General features: G+C 35.7%; 1 protein-coding gene across 1 annotated transcript in view; it reads right to left on the reverse strand.

Annotated features, from left to right (window-relative positions):
• NOX4 (NADPH oxidase 4) overlaps nucleotides 1-24,191 on the reverse strand; it is a 148,535-nt gene that overhangs the window by 8,006 nt on the left and 116,338 nt on the right. The window contains exons 14-17 of the mRNA XM_060157883.1: nucleotides 11,357-11,476; nucleotides 9,730-9,838; nucleotides 4,801-4,869; nucleotides 3,098-3,198 (exon numbers count right to left, since the gene is read on the reverse strand). Coding sequence (XP_060013866.1) covers nucleotides 3,098-3,198; nucleotides 4,801-4,869; nucleotides 9,730-9,838; nucleotides 11,357-11,476 — 399 coding nt within the window. The remainder of the gene's footprint in view (nucleotides 1-3,097; nucleotides 3,199-4,800; nucleotides 4,870-9,729; nucleotides 9,839-11,356; nucleotides 11,477-24,191) is intronic.

The following is a 24,191-nucleotide window of genomic DNA, read 5'->3' on the forward strand; positions in this document are numbered from 1 at the left end:
TAAATTCTTACACTTAATAAAATTTAGGTTACTATCAAAACCAGAGCTAGACACAATGGATTACTTAAAATGAATAAAACTGAACTACTGAATTTATACCACCAAAAATAAAAAAGCCATAGTGCAGTTTTCATTAAGATGAAAAGGGAATGAGACATTTTGGCTGTCTGTATACAGTCTCTGTCAATACTGCATTATGACAATAAGATACCATTATTTTCTTTTCTGGCTTTCATAGGGCAAATATAGAGTTAGATTATCAAATTCTGCAAATTTCCTAAAGGCTTATCTTAAATTCTTCATAATAATATCATTAGTTTTAAAGCACTGTATATGATCATTTCTTTTTACATTTTGTTATTCCATTATTATTAACTAGTTTAACTCTAGGAGATCTTTGTTTGTGGAATTTGAGGAGTTCCCCAATGTCACTTTCACTAACAGTGAAATCCTACAACTTTTAATTAACATTTGTAATTAATTTGCACTAATTTTCATTAAGTTGCTGCAATCCAACAATCATCTAGAGATTTATCTACAAAAACTCTGTAGAGATGGGTAGAGACTTAGATGCTAGCAGAGAATGTTGTTTGGGGGAAGATGTTGGGAACTAGTTCCAGAAATGATCAACATATTGGTGAATATTTTCCTGTTATACCGATACTCGTTTTTCCATTCATTTTTAAAGTGTGTGATCTCATATAATGAAAGCTTATTCACACCTTAGGGATTATTCACTCCTTGTATTACAGATACAGAGGGTCGAGTGACTTGACTCAGGGACACAGGAGCAAATGTAAGAGGCCAAACCTAGGTATCCTTAATCTGTTTTGTTTTTAAAACACCATGTGGCAGTAAAATATAGATATATCTCAGACATCAATCCCAGAAGAGTTTTCCCTACTCCAAAGGCCATGTAAAGTTCTTTCTTTCTCCCTTTCCATGATGCATACATTCAACTAAGTTAAGGTATGATATGTATTTTTACTATAAATAACAGGAAACTGGACCTCAGGTATAATAAATAATTTTTAAAAAGACATACAAGGAAGAGACCACTCTCATACATGTGTGCAAATTAATATGCCTCTCTTCTCTATTTTTATCTCTTTATATGCTCTCAGCAATGTATGTACATGAAGTTAACCAAAATTTTACATCTAAAATGAAGTCTTCTATTTAAATAGTGCCTTTTTCCAGTTAACAAATCTTAAGACGTTGATCCATTCTTTTCCTAGCTACGCTACATAAAAATCCTTCAAAAAATAATGCATTTGAGGTGCCTGCCCAGAGCAAATACATAAAATGAAAGTGTACAAAATGTCAACTGTAGATCGTGCACACTTGCTCTTCTTAAATAAGCTTTGCTGTTTAAAGAAAATGAACAAACAACCAAATAAACATACAAAATCCCTCTCAATATGAACAGTATAACAAATGAGGACTCTTGAGAACTAACCAAAGAAACCAAAAATCCCAATGTAATTTCTTGCAAAAGATCCTCTACTGTTTGGTTTCAGAATTGAGCAAAAACAAACAAGCAAAACAAAGAAACAAGCTATCAAAGTTTTCAGCACTATACTATGAAAACTAATAAAAGAACGCTTGTCAGAAGTCAGTTAAATGTCATTAGGGAGGAAGGAGTCTGTGGTGCATAGCAAGACCCAGGTGAGTATGACAAGATGATCACATCTAAGGTGGATGATTTTGGAGAAAGAAGGGAAAGAAATATAACAAAAACTGGGTTGACTTTTTTTTTTATTCTATAGTTCACCTTTAACTAGCGCCCTGAATATTACAAAGGACCTCTGCTTTCCAAATAATGCTTTCCTCTTTAACCCAAATTACTTCATCAAGGAAGGAAATCTAGGAGTGCTTTCAAACATGATTGTAATCTGAATTACATGGGTCACTGTATTCCTTTTTAGATTTTGCTTCTGGGGCTTCACACCATGATTCCTAAAACAAAATCTCTGAAGATGAAGCCAAACGCCATGATGAATCCACGATTATTTCAGTAGATCATATTCGTCCATAAATTTATAAATCGGGGCTTTAAAAAAACTCTCCATCTAATAAGCTGTCTCATTCATTTACAATCAAATACCCTTTTTATATTTATCAAAATGTATTCCTAAAATTATGAATTAATCAAATATATGCTAATAATTGTAGCATAATTCAATCTAGAAGAAAACGATGATCACTGGTGCATTAGAGTCACAGAAAATTTTAAAAATTAAGTCTTCTATTTATATACATTCTTATTGCAGGTGTGTTTAGTTTAGCAACAAAAGTATGGTTAGTTCAAGTGTAAAATTATATTGAATTTTAATAAAATTCTGCAGGATAGAAATACAAGTTCAACTAGACAAAAGAGTGATGTAAAATTTCTAACTGATAGTGAAAGCTACAAAACATACAAATATACAAGGTTGGTATGAAGAAACTATGATATTTAGATTCCAGTAGATATGTTTAAAAGAGTTACATTAATTTTAAAATGTCAATATCTGCAGTATGTTAGAAATTATAGCCTTTGGAACTATTTAAACTTATGATGAAACTTTTTTGATGCCAACTTTAAAATGTGTGAATGGGTATATGGTTTTCAAAATGCTTTTAAAATTCTTATAGACCATTGCCCTGCACTATGATAATTTTACAGAAGACAAACAGGTTCCCTAGTCTGTGCCCAAAATGAATGCTTTCCTTCAGCTGTATCGCTTCAGATCATAGACATATAGCCCTCCCTCGCTTGCTAACGTGATTTAAAAAAACTTTCCCAATGATTACCTGATTTATGCTATTGGAATGAACACCCTTTATAATATGGATCTATGTAAATTTAAAAGTAGGTAGGAGAGTCTAGTTCATAAATAGACTATTTTTAAGCCAAATTTTAAGTATTTGGCATTACAGATGCTTGAGGTGGTTCCTGCCTTGCCTCCTCCTTTGGTAGTGATAATTGAGTGTTTAAGTGACTCTGTAATTTGTAAACCCATTACTAAGTAACCTTTAAAAACTTAATGTGATGACTTGGGAATATTTCAATTTGATCATTAGCCACATAAATGTTTTGAGGAATAGTACTTACCCTCTGTTATATTTTGCTATTTCATTAAACAGAAGTTTCCACCGAGGACGTCCAATAAAAAGTCTTGAATTCAGTGCTTGATATTTTTCTCCAATTATCTTCTGCCAAAAAGAAAGCACTATATTTTATATGACACAGAGTGGGACAAATAACCCAGTTCTCTAACATCATCTTTGCTGGTGCTGTGGCTTCCTAACAAATTGCTGTGATATAAAGAATACAAGTATCATATGGCAACCTATTAGGTAAAGTCATTTAGAAGCATCATTTCCTCCCTCTTTCCCTTTAAAATCCATTACCTTCTTGAATGCCATTATTACAAATGGCTGATTTTCCTAGACTTCAGTTAGTTGCATCATTTTTAAGTAACTGCAGCGTTAGAGAATGCATTCTAATTGCCTACTCTCAAAAGAGGCGCAGCACATAAGCTTTATTGAAGCGTTTTTGTACTGCAAAGTTATCATATTTGGCTCATTATATGAGTAAAATACTATAAATTGTCACCATAAATTTGGGGAAATGATCCTGGACATGATAGCCTAAAACAGAAGAGCTCCAAATTTTGGATCTGTCAAGAAACAACTTCTAATGTACTGGTGCTTGCAATTAACAGACTATTAGATCTGAATTGGTGATAAAGAGAGTGAAGTGAGAAGAGACGAGAAAGTGTCTGAGTCCCAGGAAGACAAACTGAGAACCAGATGTAATATATGCTCTGTACCTTAATTACAGTGAAACCATGAGGAATAATGATACTGATTTGCTTCATGAGAGTATAAAATAAAATGTTTTTACATACCAAGTAGGGTAGAAATCTGACTAAAAAAATAGGCTTAGATTAGTTTCAAAGTAACTGACAAACATTCATATTTTGTATTCAAACTATTATAGAAAATGTATGATGGAAAATACTACAATAAAACTTGTGAAAGCATTCATGCTCAGGTCTATACGGCTATACAGCTCTTCAATGTTGTTTGTAAACAGTTTCTTCATCTGTGGTATGGGGATTGCAAAATCATTTACCTCTTGAATATGCTGGAATTACATGAGATAACCTATATGAAATGCTCAGCACAGCGTCTAATAGTGAAGTAAATAATGCGTGATGACTGTTACTTTATTTAGTTTCCCTTGAAGAGAAACAAGCTTAATTGTGTATGATCATATCTTCTCTCACCACATAAAACCTCCCCTCGGGGCTTCCCTGGTGGTGCAGTGGTTGAGAGTCCGCCTGCCGATGCAGGGGACGCGGGTTCGTGTCCCAGTCCGGGAAGATCCCATATGCCGCGGAGCAGCTGGACCCGTGAGCCATGGCCGCTGAGCCTGCGTGTCCGGAGCCTGTGCTCCGCAACGGGAGAGGCCACAACAGTGAGAGGCCCACGTACTGAAAAAAAAAAAAAAAAACCTCCCCTCGATGAACATAATCACAAGACTATTCGCTTATGTCCTCATCTCTAGATGAGGCAACTGTGGAGAGAAGAGAGATGAACTAAAAGGTCTGTTCCAGCTCCCTGTGAAAGGGAGAATACGGTTGACTTCAAGGACAAGCCATGAGTTTGCCAGACACATTCCAAAACAGGCTTTCCTCTGGGAAACATCTCTTCAAACCACCTGCAGAAATTTTCTTCCACACGGCCCCTACAGTAAATCTTCTATTCTCAAGAGGCTTGTTTAATTTACAATAACATCCAAACACATACCTGTAACCCATCTGTCTGACTGAGGTACAGCTGGATGTTGACATAGTCAGGTCTGTTCTCTTGCCAAAACTGACAGGACATAAAAGTAAATAGACATTAAAATTTGTTCTGTATACACAGACTCTCTCCTATCCTAACATATGTGATTCTACGATTTGTTAAGATGTATCGTGTCTTATTACAGCCAACATCTACGAGCAAATGTACATATATACATACATATATATGTACCACAGACATGGCAGATTCTAACATTAATAACCTGTCACCTACTGGTTTAATTAGTTATGATGGAGGTAGTGGACAGGATTAGTTCTCTGTTATCTTCATAGATACAAAATCAAACACGCTAAATGTTGCACTAATATTCCCCTAAATCCTCCCCAATTATTTCTTATTTTATTCCCTAAGAGCCTCTAAATTTTACTAAAAAGTTCACTCAGAAAGAATATGATTTTTTAAAAGTAAAAAGTGATATTTAATAGGCATGCTAGGAATCACAAAAAACAAAACAAACAAAACCTGGTTCCAGTTCCTACCTTCTTCCTATTCAGCACTGGTTTCCCTTGTATAAAAATGTATGAGGCAGCAAATATACCTGCCAAAATAAAATAGTCTGGAAAAGCTCTCAAACATTTTGAAATCTTGAAAAATAAACTGACAAAGAAAAATATCTGAAGAAAAATGAATTCCACAAAGGGGGTAAAAGGGTTTTGTCCCCATAGGCTTCCTTTTACCAGAAGGCAAAAATGAATCTGCTAATGACTCTGGCCTAGTTCTGACTGAATCCTGACTTCTGAAATCTACATTTAAAAAAATATTATTCTTCTTAAGGCCTCCTTTCGCCACCCTGAAATAAGGAGATGCTGAAAGATAAAGAAAAGGAGTCAAAAAGTAAAAAGAACAAGAAGTAGAAGAGAAGCAAGGAACACAATAACCATGGTGTGCTCTGGAGAACAGAGATGAGTATCTGATGTGTAGAACCTGAGGAAAGGCTTAGAAGAGACCAGCACTTCTTCAACAGCCAAACTATCTCTTGAGCATCAGTGGGCATAGTAGGTTTGCTGGAGATGGTATGGCTTTGCTGGACCTTATTGCAGAAAAAGGATCAATTGATTTCAAGTACTGTTTTTACAGAGTGTGAAAGTAATAATTTTTTAATGAATATATATTGGGGCTCCAAATAGAAGGTTCAGGAATGCAAAATAAGTCATTTTTCAAATAGAGGGTAATTAAGTGAGGTTACATCACTCCTCTGGCACCCTTTATAATAGTAAGGGCACCTGGCAGGTGGCTAGAGACTTGTTTCTACTGCCATCACTGTCTAACCTTGAGATTTCCAGGGAGTTACTCAACTTATAAAGGCCTCAGTTTCTTCATCAGGACAATGATAGAGTTGAATGACATTATCCTACAGGTTTCTTCTGGATCTAAAACTATACATTTTCTGACAGGTGGAAACTCTAAGTTATAAAATCCCAATAAAAACACATTTTACTTTTAAAGTGATAAGTGATGATTCTCTTATCATAATAGTATATATATATAATATATATAGTATATATATATAATATATATTATATATAGTATAGTATATATATATAATATATACATAATTATATATACATAATATATATACATAATAATATGTATATGTATATATACATAATAATATATACATAATACATATAATATATACATAATTATATAATATAATAGTATATATATATTATATATTATATATATATTATATATATATATAATATATATAGTATATATATATTATATATAATATAATCATTAAATTCCATACCACAGCTGCCTCAAGTTATACCCAAACACTAAAGTCATTTTAATGCCCTTCAGGAATTGAATCAGGGTTTATGAATTTTAATTGTGAGGAAACAGGAATTTCCAGGTGCCAGTAATGGATAGCACCTCACAAAACACATGGCTTGCATTGACTTTTGTCTTAAATGTCTACCAGGATACTCCTCTGAGATCACCCCAATAACTCCTGCATCAATAACTGCTGTTTGGAAGTAAGATCATCTATACCATTTTTCCAGATTCCACATATATGCGTTAATATACAATATTTGTTTTTCTCTTAACTAATTAGAACATACTGTATAGCACAGGGAACTCTACTTAATGCACTGTGGTGACCTAAATGGGAAGGAAATCCAAAAAAGAGAGGATATATGTATATGTATAGTCGATTAATTTTGCTGTGCAGTAGAAACTAACACAACATTGTAAATCAACCATACTCCAATAAAAATTAATTTAAACAAAAAGAAAAAAAATAACGTGTTTGATGCCCACAGCCTCCAGAGAGAAGTATGCAGACTTAAATAATGTATTTAATGATTTCAATGTCTCCATTTTAACTTATCTGTCATTGAAAACAAGCAATAGTATCTACTAAAGAAACACACACACACACACACACACACACAAACACACTGAACTTGGTAACTCAGTTGCAAACACAGAAAATAAAAAAAGACTTCTTTTTAACATCTTCCTCAGAGGCACAATTGCAGGACCACTGTTCATCCCCTTGATGTGAAAAATCGAAACAGGTATACAGAGGTGTGTGTAGAGATAATCATCACCACATTATTTACACTAGTTTTAAGCTTTTATATTATTTACTCCATGGAATCCTAAGGGCAAGGCATATCCACCAAAAAGTTTGAGAAGAAATCTTAAGATTGAACTACTTCGAATGTCCAGCCATTTATATTTTTTTCTTTCCTTTACTCCTTTCCTGCCCTGCTACTTGCCTTATAAAGCAACTATTATTCAAATGTGCCTTTCCACATCTTGGATCCAATTATAGCCTTTTATTAAAAAAAGTATAGGCTCTCTATCAGTTCAAAACAATTTTTTTGAACTAGAAAAACAGGCAAAGGTAGAATTAGGAAATCCGAGAAGTAATACAAGTGGTTGATAAGCATAGGGGGAGAAGTTCAGTCTCACTAGCATTCAGGGAAAACTAGAGATGCCACTGTTTAAGAGATAGATAGAAATTTGAAAGATTGGTAATATAATGTTTGGAATAAATTTCTCTTATATTCTTTGGTGGAAATGTAAATTATTTTAGCCTCCTTGGGGGACATTTTTTTAGTATATATTAAAAATTTAAATTCATTCCCAAAGTCCTCAGAGCCTCCAGCTCAGGAAGTCCAGCTTCAGGCATTAACCTAGAAAAAATACCCACGATGATGCTCTTCTTGAAAGATTTTTCTCCCTTTCCTCAAGGACAGAACTACCTCTTGGTTTCCTACTATCTCACTGGCCACTCTGACCAATCTCCTGTACTGACTTATCACTCATCTTCTGCCCCTCTAGAAACTGCAGTACCCCGAAGCTTGGTATATTCACACACACTCTCAAGATGATCTACAATCATATAAGTATGCTCAAATCCATTCAATGGCTTCTCATCTCTCCCTTTTTTTTTTCTACTGATTTAGCGGGCCCTTGGTGAATCCCAGAAATCTGCACTTTTTTTTTTATTGTGGTAAAATATACATAGCATAAGACTGATCATTTTAACTGTTTTTTTAAGTATACAATTGATTAGCATTAAATACATTCACATTGTTGTGCAACCATCACCACCAATCCATTTTCAGAACTTCTTCATCTACCCAATCTGAAGCTCTGTGTCCATTAAACAGTAACTCCTCATTTCTCCTTCCTGGAAACCTGGCAACCACCACTCTACTTTTTGTCACTAGGAATTAGACTACTCTAGGTGCCTCATATAAGAGGAAGCACACAACAGTTGTCCTTTTGTGCCTGGTTAGATAGTAATAAGTTTATAGAAAGCAATGTACAGAACAATACAAATAGTATGGTAGAATGTATAGGATGCTCGTGAGTTACATCTGGTTACAAAGACTGGGTGGGGATTTTGCTTCATGTGGATTATTAGAAAAATCTGTAGCAAAGATGCATATGTGTATTACTTGAATAACTTAAAAAATATAGATACATTAATAGATAAGTAACAGATTACATGTAGGATAGACGAAAATGCCTGCTTTTTATCTCTGTAAGGAATAAAACTTAGAATTTGGGATTTTTGAAATTCTGTACACTGTGCCAAAAGTCTGCTGATGATCCAACTTGGAATATCAAAGGTGGAGATAAGAGCTACTAGAGGGGCTTCCCTGGTGGCGCAGTGGTTGGGAATCCGCCTGCCAATGCAGGGGACACGGGTTCAAACCCTGGTCCAGGAAGATCCCACATGCCGCGGAGCAACTAAGCCCGTGCGCCACAACTACCGAGCCTGTGCTCTAGAGCCCGTGAGCCACAACTGCTGGGCCTGTGCGCCTAGAGCCCGTGCTCTGCAACAAGAGAAGCCACCGCAGTCAGAAGCCCACGCACCGCAACGAAGAGTAGCCCCCGCTCCCTGCAACTAGAGAAAGACCGCGTGCAGCAACGAAGACCCAATGCAGCCAAAAATAAATAAATAAATTTATAAAAAAAAAAAAAGAGCTACTAGAACAAAGGATGAAAGGTGTAATAGTAATTGCCTGTTGATGTTTTCCTCTATCTGTCCTCTGTCACAATCTCATATGCATTCACATTTGCATGCATATGTACCCTATATGCATACATCACCAGCCATACGCATACATTTCTATGTTAAAACATTCCATGTTAAAACATGTTCTAAATACACACACAAATTCACAGATACCAATATCTGAAAAGATGTGTACCAAATTATTAACAGAGGTCACCTCTTTTTTTTTTTTTAAGTTTAAGGGATTTTTTTTCCTCCTCACTACTTATCTGCATATTTTCTGGTTTATTCTATAGCGAGCACTTATTACTTTTACAATTTGAAATAAAATAATTTATTTTAAATTTAGAAAGCTGCAAAAGTAAAAACAAACCTAATTTTACCTTGTTGTACAACACACACAGTAAGTCTGCAAACCAACGGAAGGATTGGATGTCTCTGCACACCCAAATAAAATACAGTCTTCTAAGCCTGTATGGTTTCCAGTCATCCCTTTAAAATTAAAATAACATGATAGTGATTATGATGGCAAAAAAATTAAGAATCCCTATATACTTGAAATTTTGCTTCTCATTAGTAAGCAACCTATAGAAAAAAGTCATTTACATTCTAGCATCTGACATACCACTTACTTTAACTCCCAAATTTATTTAAAATGTAATATACTGACTCAAAGATATGATATACTCCATGAATTTAAGTGTTCATGCTTGTGGATATTATATGCATATCACCCATTTCCATTTGAAGGCAATAAACTAAACTCCTGAATTAGAAATAATATCAGCTCTGCATCTCAGGAAAAGAAAGTTCTCTATTTTCAGTGAATTCTATCACTCAACAGGGCTCCAATGGTCATCTTGCCCTGGCTTCCAGGCAAAATGAGCCAAAACCATTCCAGAAAGTTCGTTTTTTACCCCCTTCTTAATAATTGTTAAAGAAAGAGATTTCACAACCACCTACTATGTAATTCATTCTAGCAAGTCACAATTCCAAGTCTGGATTCCTCCTTATAATTACGAAGTAGGCTTGAGGTTAAGAAAGTATTCTTCCTTTTTTTAAACTTTAGGTGTCCAAATAACTTGCAAAACGTTTTCAGAAACAATTTCTGGTTTGGAATATAGTTATTTTTCGAAGAACCTTCAAAAAGTCCCAGATTTATATCAAGTATCACTTCAACTTATTATTTCTTTTTTAGTACTTCATAAAACAAACTTTTAATGCAAATTGTATTTTCTTGAAAAGTGAACAGAATAGATTTTGTTTGTGGGTTTCATGACAATTACTGTCCATTAATTTTTGCTTATAATGCTAGAACTAAAATAACTGAATAAGTATATCCTGGTTAAGCAATCTTACCTTTGAAATTTTTATTCTTCAGTCGGTTATAAATTTGCTGAGTAACAGACCAAGGAATGATGTGCTCATTTGTCATCTCCTCAGAAAGGTTTTCCCTGACCATACTTCTAAAATAACCCGGGCCCTTTATTTCTATATCCCATTAATCTCTATTCTCTTCATCATAGTTCTAATATTTTCTGAAATAATGTTATTTATGAATTTTTCACTGGTTTATTTTCTTCCTGCCCCATTTGAATGTAAACGTTTTAAGGGCAGAGACTCTCTTTAGTCATTGCTGTATTACCAGAAACTATAAGATGAATCGGCACATAGGTGCTCAAAAATATTTGTTGACTAAATGCGTTAGTAATGCCACTTGCCCCTGATGAGAAAGTAAAGAAACAGAGGCTGGTGGAATGACTTTAACAGAGGAAAAGGACAGAGGAATGCATAATTGTGATACTGACGTTATTCTACAAGAGAACACGCTGAAAGCCATAGACCACGTATTGAGAATCACTCAGTTATTCCCCTTATCAGTCAGTAAATGGAGTTCCTTGAACAATAAGTAAAAGAATTCTGGAAGGAATTACTTCTTACTGAAAGAGAGCTGTCTGAAATATTGACAGTTCTCTACTTGGACTAACATAATGGATCAAAATGACATACAGCAGAGTGTTGAGTATTGATGCAAAAGGAGTTACTCCAATGCCTCCAGCCACGCAGAGGCTAACCTCATAGTTCAGTGAGTCTTCAAATGGACTTCCAAAGGGACCATCAATGTAGAGCCTGTGGACAAGGCAGACAAAGGTGGAAAAAATGAAAATGAGTTAAATTAAATTTCTATAATACGTGGCAAACATGATAAATCTAGTGTCTAGGCTTTGTGATGGCTCGGGCCTCATTTCATTGTTTCTCATAGTGATAAGCTTAAAGGAACAAGAAGTGTTGTTTATGAACTGTCAATATTAACACAAGCACATCTGTTTCAAAGCATAGGTATTTTGAGGGAAACATTCATTTAAAGTGTAGGGAAATGTATATAGGACCATGATAGTTAGCTAAGGACTAGTTAAGGCTTTGATCTATTTTATTACTATATTGGACTAAATTAAAATATCTTGTTTTATTGTGTCTAAATTCAATAATATTATTCTCCATGGTAAAGATAGCAGCAGAAATATTTCCTGAAACGCTTACCATGTGAACAGAAAAGAAATTAACCCTGTTCCTCTTCTTGCCCTGGTTAGGTTGATTAGTATAGAGATAGCCAGAGCACACTCTCAAAGGAATCTCTGATTACTCTACTTGTGATTGTATATTCAAATGTATGTGTGTGTATGTGTGTGAAATCCTTCTTAACTACAATGAAACTTGAAAATCGTTCACTCAATATTCATCCTCCCATTCTTTCTTGCTTTTTTTTTGATTGAAGTATAGTTGATTTACAATGTTGTGTTAGTTTCCAGTGATTCAGTTATACATATACATATATCGATCCTTTTTCAGATTATTTTCCCTTATAGGTTATTACAAAATATTGAGTATAGTTCCCTGGGTTATACAGTAAGTCCTTGTTGGTTATCTACTTTATATATAGTAGTGTATATATGTTAATCCTAAGCTCCTAATTTATCCCTTCCCCCGCTTCCCCTTTGGTAACCATAAGTTTGTTTTCTATGTCTGTGGGTCTATTTCTGTTTTGTAAATAAGTTCATTTGTATCATTTTTTTTTAGATTCCACATATAAGCAGTATCATATGATATTTGTCTTTGTCTGGCTTACTTCACTTAGTATGATAATCTCTAGGTCCACCCATGTTGTTATAAATGGCATTATTTCATTCTGAGCCATTATTCATGGCTAAGTAATATTCCATTGTATATGTATACCACATCTTCTTTATCCATTCATCTGTCGATGGACATTTAGGTCTCATTCTTGCTTAGTAAAAAAACATTAACGTTATTCAGGGAAGCAAAGTGCCCAGCCAAAATACGACATTTCCCAGACTGTATTGCATCTATTTCGGTTGTGTGACTATGTTATGCCTAATGTGATATAAATGGAAGTGTAGTTAGGAAAACTGGAAGGTTCCTTGAAGGAAGCTGTCTCAGTTGAAAGTTGCATCTCTATCCCTGTCCCCTTCTTTCCTCCTTCCTGGTGCCTGAAATGTTGACTTGATGGTCTAAACACTTATGATGACTATAAAATTGCCATACCCTCTATGGACTGCCTAGTTCCAGATATCTTTATGTTAAAAAAAAAGACCCATATATATAAAACAAGCTTTTTTACTATTACAAAAAAAGACTTTCTTAAAAAATAGTAACTGTCCAGGGCTTCCCTGGTGGCGCAGTGGTTAAGAATCTGCCAGCCAATGCAGGAGACATGGGTTCGAGCCCTGGTCCAGGAAGATCCAGAGCAACTAAGCCTGTGCACCACAACTACTGAGCCTGCGCTCTAGAGCCCGCGAGCCACAACTACTGAGCCCGTGCGCCTAGAGCCCATGCTTTGCAACAAGAGAAGCCACCTCAATGAGAAGCCCGCGCACCGCAACCAAGAGTAGCCCCTGATCGCCGCGACCAGAGAAAAGCCTGTGCGCAGCAATGAAGACCCAACACAGCCAAAAATAAAATAAATAAGAATTAAAAATTAAAAAATTAAAATTTTAAAAAACCTAGCAATTTAATTAAAAAAACAGTATATAAAGGTAAAAAAAATAAATACTTTTTCTTAGTTGGCATTAAGTGGATAATAAAACTGAACAACTTTATAGTGTTTTAAAGTTTACAGAACACATCTCTATAAAGTTCTGATTTGATCTCAGATCAATCCTGTGTTTGGCAAAAATGGACATTCCTCCACATATTCTATCTGGGTTGATGTCAAAGGAAATGTTATTTTTAATGAAATTTCGGAATATAACAAGCCTCTGGGGTAGTGAGATTTTTATAAGAGAATAGCTATCTTTGAACTAAATTAGACAGCCCAAGGATTATTTTTCTAACCAAAATAAATTTCTAGGCCTAATCTTTCTGTTTATGTAAAGATACTACAATGTAAAACCAACAGCTTTTTCCTTGACTATTCTGACGTCAATAGAGCTATGTGACTGGCACAGTGCTACATGCTTTAGATGAATTATTTGTAATTATTAAACAAGAGTTAAGTGGCATTATTCTACTTCTTCAGTTAGGAAGCTGAGGTTCTAGAAGTTTAAATATTTCCTCAAGGTCACACATCTAAGAAGTGGTTTATATTGACCACCAGAATGAACTCCATTTCTATTTATGAAACCAAAAAAATCAAAACTGTCTTCTTAAAAAAGGAGTTCATTCTAATCCTTTCAACCAGAGAAATAATGAATTGAACCTTTTTTTCACTGAATATTAACTCTATGTCTGAAAATATTTTTACCTTAAAGTCTATTTTATCTGAAACAATATTTCTTTGGTTAGAATTTCTCTGCTGTATTCTTCACCTTCTTTAACTTTTCAGCCTGTCTTTTCCTTTATGTTCTGAGCAAATCTCTTGAAAACAGCTTATTGCCCTGTTTCATTTTCTTATTCCAGTCTGACAGGCTTTTCCTTTGAACTGTAGAATTTAGTTCAGTGATGTTGAATTACGTACCACAATATCACCTGTACTGTTTGTCCAACTTTTTGTTTCTTCCCCTCTTTTTTTTTTTTTTGACTACTTTTATGTTAAGTGTTGGTCTCTGCTTTTACCTTTCTGTAAGTAAATTACGATTTTTCCTAGGGTGAATTTATTTTTATTATGTTGCTTGAGATTCATTGATATCCCTGAATTTGAGCTATTATTTCTTCAAATATTACATCTCCTTCACTCTCTCTTTTTCTCTTTTTGAACCTCTAATGTAAAGGAATGCATGAACCTCTCACTCCATCCACCATACCTCAACCTTTCTTTCATATTTTCCATGCCTTTGTCTCTGTGTGTTGCATTCTGGATAATTATTTCAGTTCTACTTGACAATTCATTATTCTCTCCATGGCTGCGATAAACTGCTCAAGTTTATGATATTGTATCCTTTACTTCTAGAAGGTCTATTGGCTCTTTTTCAAAAGTGTTTTGAGAAATTTGATTGTCCTTTGTCTCTTAATCATTATTTTAATACTCTCCTTTATTTCTTTTGACATATTAAACATTTGCTTTATACTTTTTAAATATACATTTTTACTAACATGTGATATGTTTCATTTTTTAAAAAATACGAGCTCTTTGGTGCCTCATGTATAGGAATACTTTGAGGATTAAAATGTGTCCCTCCAAAAGAGTATTTTCATTTTCCTCTTCCAGGCCACCAAAGGATGCCATGAATCTGGAATCACTTTAAACTAAATTTTTGTCTCTGTGTTTAGTGGGCTATATACATATTGTAAATTCAGTGTTTCAACTCAAGTGAGAGGGAGCTTGTGGTTACTAAATATCAGGGGAGATTTCTTTTTTCTTTTTTTTTTTTTTTTGCGGTACGTGGGCCTCTCACTGTTGCGGCCTCTCCCGCTGCGGAGCACAGGCTCCGGACGCACCGGCCCAGCGGCCATGGCCCACGGGCCCAGTCGCTCCGCGGCACGTGGGATCCTCCCGGACCAGGGCACGAACCTGCGTCCCCTGCATCGGCAGGCGGACTCTCAACCACTGCGCCACCAGGGAAGCCCCAGGGGAGATTTCTTTTCTAATTCCCTTCAGAACCAAGGACAAAATAAGTCAGGAGCCGACTGACTTCTGCCGAGCCGACTATTTAATCTCTAGTTTATCCACTGGGCCATTTGCCGGGGTCTCTGATCTGCTCTCCAACCCTCTTCAGAGCCCAGGACTTATCTCTTGTCCACCACCCATATGGCCTGTTAAAACCAGCTCTAACTTTTGGGGATAAATACATATGATGTCAGGAGCAAATAGAGGCTTTAGCACTCACTTCACTTATTCATCTAGGTAGGACATTCCTTATGGGTTACGACCCCAAGCAATTATTTTTATCTCCTACCATATCAAACATGTATTAAAATTACTAATGTTTGTGTGCTTAGATTTTTAGGCTTTCTATACTAGTAAGATTATTATTGAGCATCTAGTATGCTATATTATGTTTATTTTTCACTCTTAAATACACACATACACATACAGAAACATATAGGTGGATCCTCACTATTGGAATTAGTTCCTATAGAAAGTTAAGGAGAATTTGTTTTTGCCCTTTGATTTTTTTTTTTTTATTGTGCTGGCTAACTTAGGCTTGATCTGCTAATATGTGACTTGAAATGCTTATTAATATGCAAAAACTAGTTCAAATAATATAAAAGAAAAGCTACCAAGCTCTTCAAACTGTGCACACACTAGGTAGTTAACTGGAAACATGAATTATAAGCTGACCAACCCCTAGTGAATCTTCAGGTAAAACACCTAGCCAAATTTCACACCCCATTCCAACATATATTTAAACCCATCTGCAACCACACTAAAATAAAATTACCTCTGAAAGCTTTTAGAGGGAATATATTCGGTTAAAATAAACACTTTAAGATTGAGTTTAGATCTTTAGTTTAGACTTTTATACTACATCAGCCTTTCCAACAAAGAGTGCTATTTTTTAAATTGTATTCAATTTGGAATGTTATTTATTAAGATGATAACCGAATCTTTTTATTTTCTGTCCACTTATCTGCATTTAGGTGCAAATATTTTACAATTTCTTTTTCTCAAACAAATCATTCCATCCCTTTCCTAGCTTTCTTCTTTTTTCCACATGGCAACTTATCTCCTGCTGAAAGCAAGGTATATAGCTCGCTGGCTTAGTTGCTGGCTAATTTTTGTGTGAATAAACTCTTAAACCTCAAATTTATTTATGCTATATTTTGTTTTGTCATTTCTTTTCCATTAGTGTAGAGAGCTCAATTCAATTAAGAAATAGAAGTAAAATGTCATTATTATGCATCTTGTCTTCACAGGCAAAAAAAAAAAAAAAGAGAGGGTAGGGGAAGAAACAGAAAACGTGGGACAAATAATGAGTACAAAATAATTCTGTAGAATGTAATTCAACATAAATGAACGAACATCTTCAGCTCAACGGGAAAGACTGTCAGACTAAAATAAGACGATAAAATTGAGTCATGGGTTTTTTCAAGAGAATCAGCTATAAGATAGGGTACAAAAAAGTTGAACATTAAAGAATAAAGATATAGGAGGAAAATTTATTCGAAAGTAAAATATTTATAGTCAACACTTAGTTCAGATAAAACAGACTGTAAGGAAAAAACATTGTTACAGATATTATGTTACTAATCATTGGTAATTCAGCTCAGTGGGGTGTGCTTTCAGATTTTCCTTTGTTATCAAAGATAGGTGACCATGAGGCAAGAGACTTCTTTATTCTACTCTCTTCTTTTCTGTACAGCATGCTGAGCACTCCTCTCTTCCCTGGTTACAGATGTGATAAAATTTGACCTTGAAAGGAAGGAAAAGCCTTTCATTAGGCTTTGACTAATATGTGGTATATTTCCATCCAAAGTGTGGTTCTTGGACCAATAGCATTAATTTTATATGAGAACTTGTTAGAAGACAGAATTTTAGATCCAACCTCAGACTTACTGAATCAGAATCTGTGTTTTATTGAGGTCTCTGGGTGGTTTGTAAACACATTAAAGTCTGAGAAGTACTGCTCTAATGCGTCTTTCCAGAGAATTCCATTAATGTTGATAATAAAGTGAGACTTTTCCCTCTTTCTTTTGTATTCTGTGAATATTATCTTCTTCGTGACTTTATAGAAAGTGATGATTCAGTTATTTCAAGATCTGGAGGGTAATGTCTGCTACCTGAACGTGAATCTTCTCCAAAATTGTACGATCAATAAGGAATGCCAATAAAATCATACATAATTCATATCAGCATTACCAGGAGACAGAGAATAACTATTGTAGAAAAATGATCACTAAATACCAACAGAAAAAAAGAAAGTGGTTGAAAAGGAAGACAGGCAAGTAATGTCATATACATATATATAACTGTAGACTCTGAAATCAAAACCAAAACAATGACACAGAACTATATTTAAAAATATAATCCAAGAAAGTAAGAGTTCAGAAATACCATCAACAAAATCTCAACCTATAAAGTTAGACAGCCTTTGGGAATTAAGTGTAATATTACCATATTTTGTGAGTATATGGATTTTAATGTTTTGTCTCACCTTCCTCTGCCATCATTTTTCTCCTCCCTAGGTGATTCTGGAATAACAGAACCCCAAAATGCTGGATTTCAGCTGTGATACAACTTACCAGCTGCAACATTTTTCAGACAGGAAGAAATAATCACTCTACTGCTATAAGTTTCTATCATTCTAGCTTCTATGCTTACTCTTTGATTGACTAGAGGCTTTTAATCAAAAAGAGGTAAATATAAGATAAACTCATAGAATCAATGGGTGTAACAAACAAAATACTACACATGAAAGTGCTTTGAAAACAATAAAATGCCATAAAAAATAAAACACATTTTTATAAATACAGCTAGCCCTATTGTCTAGGAATCACCAGATTTCCTCCTTGGGTTTTACTACTAACTCAAAAACCCAGGAAAACCAGGACACTGTTAAAATAGTTTAGCTCAGTTGTTATTTCTAGTTGCTGGTGTACAATAGGCACTAAAAAATTGTGGTTGAAAGAAGTACTGAAAGAATAAAATATGCTCAACACGTTCATTTGCCTTTAATTTAGAGACAATACACTTGCAACCTCATTCACTAGAGGGGAGAATGCTCACAGTAGGGTAAAATTTTCTGTTCTCAAAACTTTCACAGCAATTACTTTCAGTACAGAGATTTTAACAGCAAAAAATAGCCTTTTAAAATCCAAGTAGGAGGGAAAATTGCAACTTAAAAGAGCTATTAAAGAAAATTTAAGGACGATGAATAAAACTATGTGTTTACTACATAGTAATACAGTAAATTAGAACGTAGGCTCTAAATCGAGTTTAAATCATGGCTTCAGCAGCTAGGAGCTATGTAACCTTGAGCAAGTTACCTATCACTTAGTACCTCAATTACACTCTTTGTAAACAGAAGGTTATGTAAATAATACACACCTCACTGGTTATTGTAAGGATTAAATGAGATAATTCAGGCAAGGTAAAGACCACTGGTTGTCTACCCTTTATCTGTTTTCTCTCCCTTATTCCCAATTGGTGGTGGCGTTACAGTAATGTATCCACTTAAGAAAAAAAAATGACTATATTTCCCACCCTTTCTTACAAAGACATAAGACCCACTTTAGGGTAATATGAAGTAAGATGCTTGGGGTTGGGGTTCTGAGCAGCTCCTTGAAAAGGAGGACGCTGACTCAGCTTGCCTGCACCTTTTATGCCCTCTGCTCTTCTTTCTTCTGTCTGGAAAGAGAATACGATGGCTGAAGCTGAAAGAGGCATCTTGCAATCGGGAGAAGGAAAGGGGAGTTGCAGACACCTCAGATGTAACATGCTGACCCTGAATTAATATAAGCCACCACTTACCTTGGTACTTCTTGTCACATGAGAAAAACAAGCCCTCATCACTTTTAGCTATGTTTCTGTTTTATGTAGCTGAATGTAAATATACTTGATAAAACTTTTATCATGGTGCCTGGACATAGTAAGTGTGTGATAAATGTTAGATTTTATTATTAAGAATAAAGCATTATAATTTACATACATTTAATGCTGATGCAAATGTACATTTCTGGAAAATTATTGGCCTTTGTTATCTTCATCTGATTAACTTTTACTTTAAAAGTGATTCTAATTTAAAAAAAAAATCAAAAACTATCTCAGACCCTTACCTCCCAAAACCTAAAATAAGGTATCATAATAATAGATACTCCTCATTGAACATTTAATTTAACCCAGGACCTACCTAAATGTTCTATATACACCTTCACTCCTAATTCACACAACAACCTTTACAGGAAGGTATAATCTCCCTTTTACTGGGGTGGGAACAAAAACTCAAAATGTTAAGTAATTTTCTCAAGGCCACGTTTCTATTAAGAAGCGTTACTAAATTTCTTGTAAGACTGACTCCAAAGCTCATCTTCTTAATGATCACATATTAATGATTACAGTCAATTAGAAATTATTTTGGTTAGGGATAATACATAAAGGCAAAACAAAATATGAAAAGGGCACATTGTATCAAGGAACTCCTGGAAATTCCTGCTCTGCAGGATGGAAGGGTTCAGAGCCATCCTTCATATAACAGTTGTTTCTGGGAAAAAGGTGAATGTGATTAACTGTTTCCCTGGAAAGGACAGTTGCAGTTTTAGACTATTCCTTTCCCAGGAAGTAATCATATCAATGAAAACAACAAGGAGTGGGAGGGAGTTAAAAAGCTTGAGAAAGTCTTTCAAATCTTTCTATCTTTCTCTAATGGTCCTCAAATGCTAGTGTGCATCAGAATCGTTTGGAGGGCTTGCTATAAAACACAGAGTGCTGGCCTCCACCCCCAGATTTTCTAGGTCAGTAAGTCTGGGGTAAAGTCTGTGTTTCTAACAATATCCCATGTGACATTGATGGTTCTACAAGAGCAGGTAGGAGGATAGAGAGTGAGCTGGCGCAGGTGGGGATTTTAAATATGGTGACCCAGGCAAGCCCTTAACATTTAAGTTAAGACTTGGTGGGAGGTGGTGGGTAGTGGACCACACTGCTTAGACTTTAGGAACAACTTAAGGAAGAAAACTTCATCAGCAGAGGGCTAAGAAATCTCCGTAATTAATGGGTGAGTGATTAATACATAATACAATCTCATGCATAAATAAAAGCGACATTGTTCGAAAAACTGCTTTGACTGATGTCTGTTTCTTGGAGTTCTGAATCATTTAATCAAGATTTTCCAACAGAAACCGTTAATTAATTTAGGGGCTGCGAGGAGAAAAATTCTTTGGCTAGAAGTTCCATAAAGCAAGTATATTATCAAAATTATACTACCATAACCATTATGAATAGATTAATTTTTAACTGCTTTTTTAATATTCATTTTTACTATAGGTTCATAAACTGTTTCTAAAATCATGGCTTAACTTTGATAATATCTCACTCTTCTAGAGCTGAGAATATTGTTGAGGAGCTATATATCACCTTATGCAAAAAGGAGGTTGTTTCTATCCAAGGATGTTAAGATAGGATTTTAAGATTTTTAACAAAGGAAGAACTTCAGGCCACTTTCTCTCTCAACGGATAGACAATTTCTGAGTCAAAGACAAATAAAAAATTAAAAAACTAAAAACAGCTGATGCCTGAGAAGATGTATGACAGCTGAGAATGCAGGGTGAGGCAGAACAAAGAAAGTAAATGGTCTCAAAGGCACGAGATGGAGAATCCAACCAATATGCTTAACTCAATCTCCTAGAAAGTGTTTACTTCCTCAACTTGTTCTAAGATTTCAGCTTCCTGACCTCCCAGCTACAGGTTCTTGGCCCCATCCTTGAACCAGTTCTTATTTGAGTCCAGAACCAGTTATTCTCTCACTCAGCACGGAGGCGTCCTTATTCCTTGTCCATTAGTCTTGCACTAACAGAGTTCTTTGACTTATCATATGTCCGAGCAGAATGTTCACAATTTCAGCAATGCCTCAGTTTTTGTAGAACTGTTTGGTGTTTTTTTTTTTTTTTTTTGGTGGTCCAACTTGCTTTTGCAGTCCTGATGGCAGGGTTTTTACTTGTGAATTCCAGCCCAGGGGCCGGGACCTACTATCTATGGATAGATCAGCTAAATTTTGACATCATGCTTGCCTAGATTCGAAAATATTCAAGAATTAAGAATCCTAAAAATATCAATTTTTTTAGATCTCCTGCCAGCCAGGTGTTGGAATATTATCTACTAAATAAAAGAAAACCTAAGTTTAGGGATGAGAAAATGAGAGAAAGTAATCCTTTAATATTATGTACATTATGAAGAATGTTATGATTAGCTGTGATTGTGGAAACTACTAGAACAGCTGTGCATCCGTCATAAGCAGGCCCACAATAGAAAGAGTCCCTTCCTGAGTAATCACTGTGCCATCAGATCCCATCACCCAGAGCCATCATTGTTGGGCAGAACATGTCCGTTCTGGCAGGATCTAGACTGGAATGAAGGGATAGAACCTCACCACCCTGCCCTGAGGTGAGGCATAGCTTTGGGAAAAGGTAGAATAGAGCTGGGAATGGAGATACTAATGAGAATTCACATTTGCAACAAGTCAGGTACTTTACATCATTTTATTTAACAATCACAAAGCTTTACGAGGTAGAATTATGCCAGGCACTGTGTGTTCCTCAAAGCAACACTAGAGGGAAGGTACTTATCTGTCTATCTACCCACCCATCCCTAGTTCCCGACACAGAGCTCCTAAACTCTTCTACATGTGGGTACTAGGAAAATCTTTTATTCTAGTATTTAGTCTTTGACTCTTATTCCTGACACAGAGCTCCTAAGACCTTTGTAATTTCCTCAATGATAGGAGCCTCTGGCACAGAGTTCCTATATTCTTGGAATTTCCTGATTCTAGGAAGGTCTCTTGTTCTGATGAGACAATTCTTGGTGGGCTCCAGGATGCAGCTGGTCACCAGAAATGCCAGGCCATGACTAGAAGCTTGGAAGTTTCAGCTCCACCCCCGCTATTCTCTGGAGAGGGGAGAGGAGCTGGAAATGAAGTTAATAACTGACCATGCCTCTGTGACGAAGTCTCCATAAAAAGGGGTTTAGAGAGCTCCCAGGTTGATGAACACATCTACATGCAAGGGGGTGGTGCACGCCAACTCTATGGGGACAGAATCTCCTGCACTTGGGACACTTCCAGACTTCTCCTTATGTATCTCTTCATCTGGCTGTTCGTCTGTATGCTTTTTCATATCCTTTATTGTATAATAAATCCGTACGCGTTTCCCTGAGTTCTGTGAGCAAAGGACAGAATCCAAGGAGAGGATCATGGGAACCCTGATTTGTAGCTAATTTGGGCAGACGCTGTAAGTAACTTGGGAACTTACTACTTGTGATTGGCATCTGAAGTGGGAGTGAGCAATCTTAGGGGACTGAACCCCTAAGCTGTAGGGTCTGCAACTAACTCTGGTTAGTGTCAGAATTGAATTGAATTGCCAGACACCCATCTGGTGTCAAAGAATTGGTTGGTGCGGAAAAAACTCCCACGTACCTGGTGTTAGAAGTATTGTATGTGAGAGTAAAGGAGAAACAGGGAGTTTTTCCTGTAGTGCTAATATTGTATTTGAAATAGAGGGGGAAAAAATCATGTTCAGAAAGACCTCCCACTTGTCCTCAGTCATGGGGACAGAAAGCCAGCATGCGATACAAGTGAAACTGCTTGAATTCCTTCCTTAAAGTCCTTCCTCTTCCTTCCCCTCCCCTCACCCTTTCATCCTCTACCTCCTCTTCTTTTTGTCCAATAGTCATCCCATTCTGCTGATTGTGCCTCCTAACATTCTCAGACATCTATCTGCCTTTCCCTATTACTATTATGACAGAATCGATCCTTTATCACTTCCCTCCTGAATATGAAATATGATCTCTCAATGAACCACCCACTTTCACGGTTCCATATGCTGTTATACTCTTTGTTCCATCTATAAAAAGCCTCTTCATCTGGTTCCATAGCACTTGTCAAGATTTTCCCCAAAGGGAAAATTAAACTTTACATGAATTGCCTAGACAGGAAGGCACTTTATCTTCTCTTCTCCGATTGAATTTAGTACCTCTCTATAATTTATAGGACTTATCATATTGCTATAATTAATTTCTCCATTAAACTCTGATTCTGCTTTTCCCCAATGGGACTCTAGGTCCCACAAAGCCATATACTATGTCCTAATCATTTTTGTATTTTCAGTAATTATGACTGCTTCTGGTGCATGTAGTTTTTGAATAAATATTTGAAGAATGGAAAAATGGACAGATGAATAAATGAGAGGCAGTATAGCACAATTAGGTATAATTTGGGGGCCAAACAGACCTGGGTTTGAGACCCAGCTCTGCCATGTGACTTTGGATAAGTCACTTAACCCCTTTAAATTTTAGTCCCTTAATCTGTAAAATTTGTAAAATTGGGAAAATGGTCCTACCTAACTCATAGGGGATGGTAAAGATTAAATGAAATAATGCATATAAAGCACATAACACAATCCTGGCATGTAAAAAGTATTAAATGTTGCTATTTTTTATTATGAATGAGAATAACTTCACTCAGGTAACAAATATATTACAAATGTGCAGACTGAACAAAAATTACTGAAGTGGGAGGGAGGGTCTCTGGAGGAAGAGGAACTCAAAACTTTCTTTGGGAAGAGAAAGGAAGACAATTTGGAGAATAGATGACATCTGGAAAGGTCATCTGAGGCTCTGCAATTTAAGTATATTACTCAATATCACTGTTTTAAGCCATTTTTAAACAGCCCATTGGAAATGACGTTAAGTTGAGACATTGCTTCTATTGTCCAAATAATCAAGGTTGTCCTCTGGTGGCGA

This window comes from Lagenorhynchus albirostris, chromosome 9, assembly GCF_949774975.1.
Source record: "Lagenorhynchus albirostris chromosome 9, mLagAlb1.1, whole genome shotgun sequence".
NCBI lineage: Eukaryota > Metazoa > Chordata > Mammalia > Artiodactyla > Delphinidae > Lagenorhynchus > Lagenorhynchus albirostris.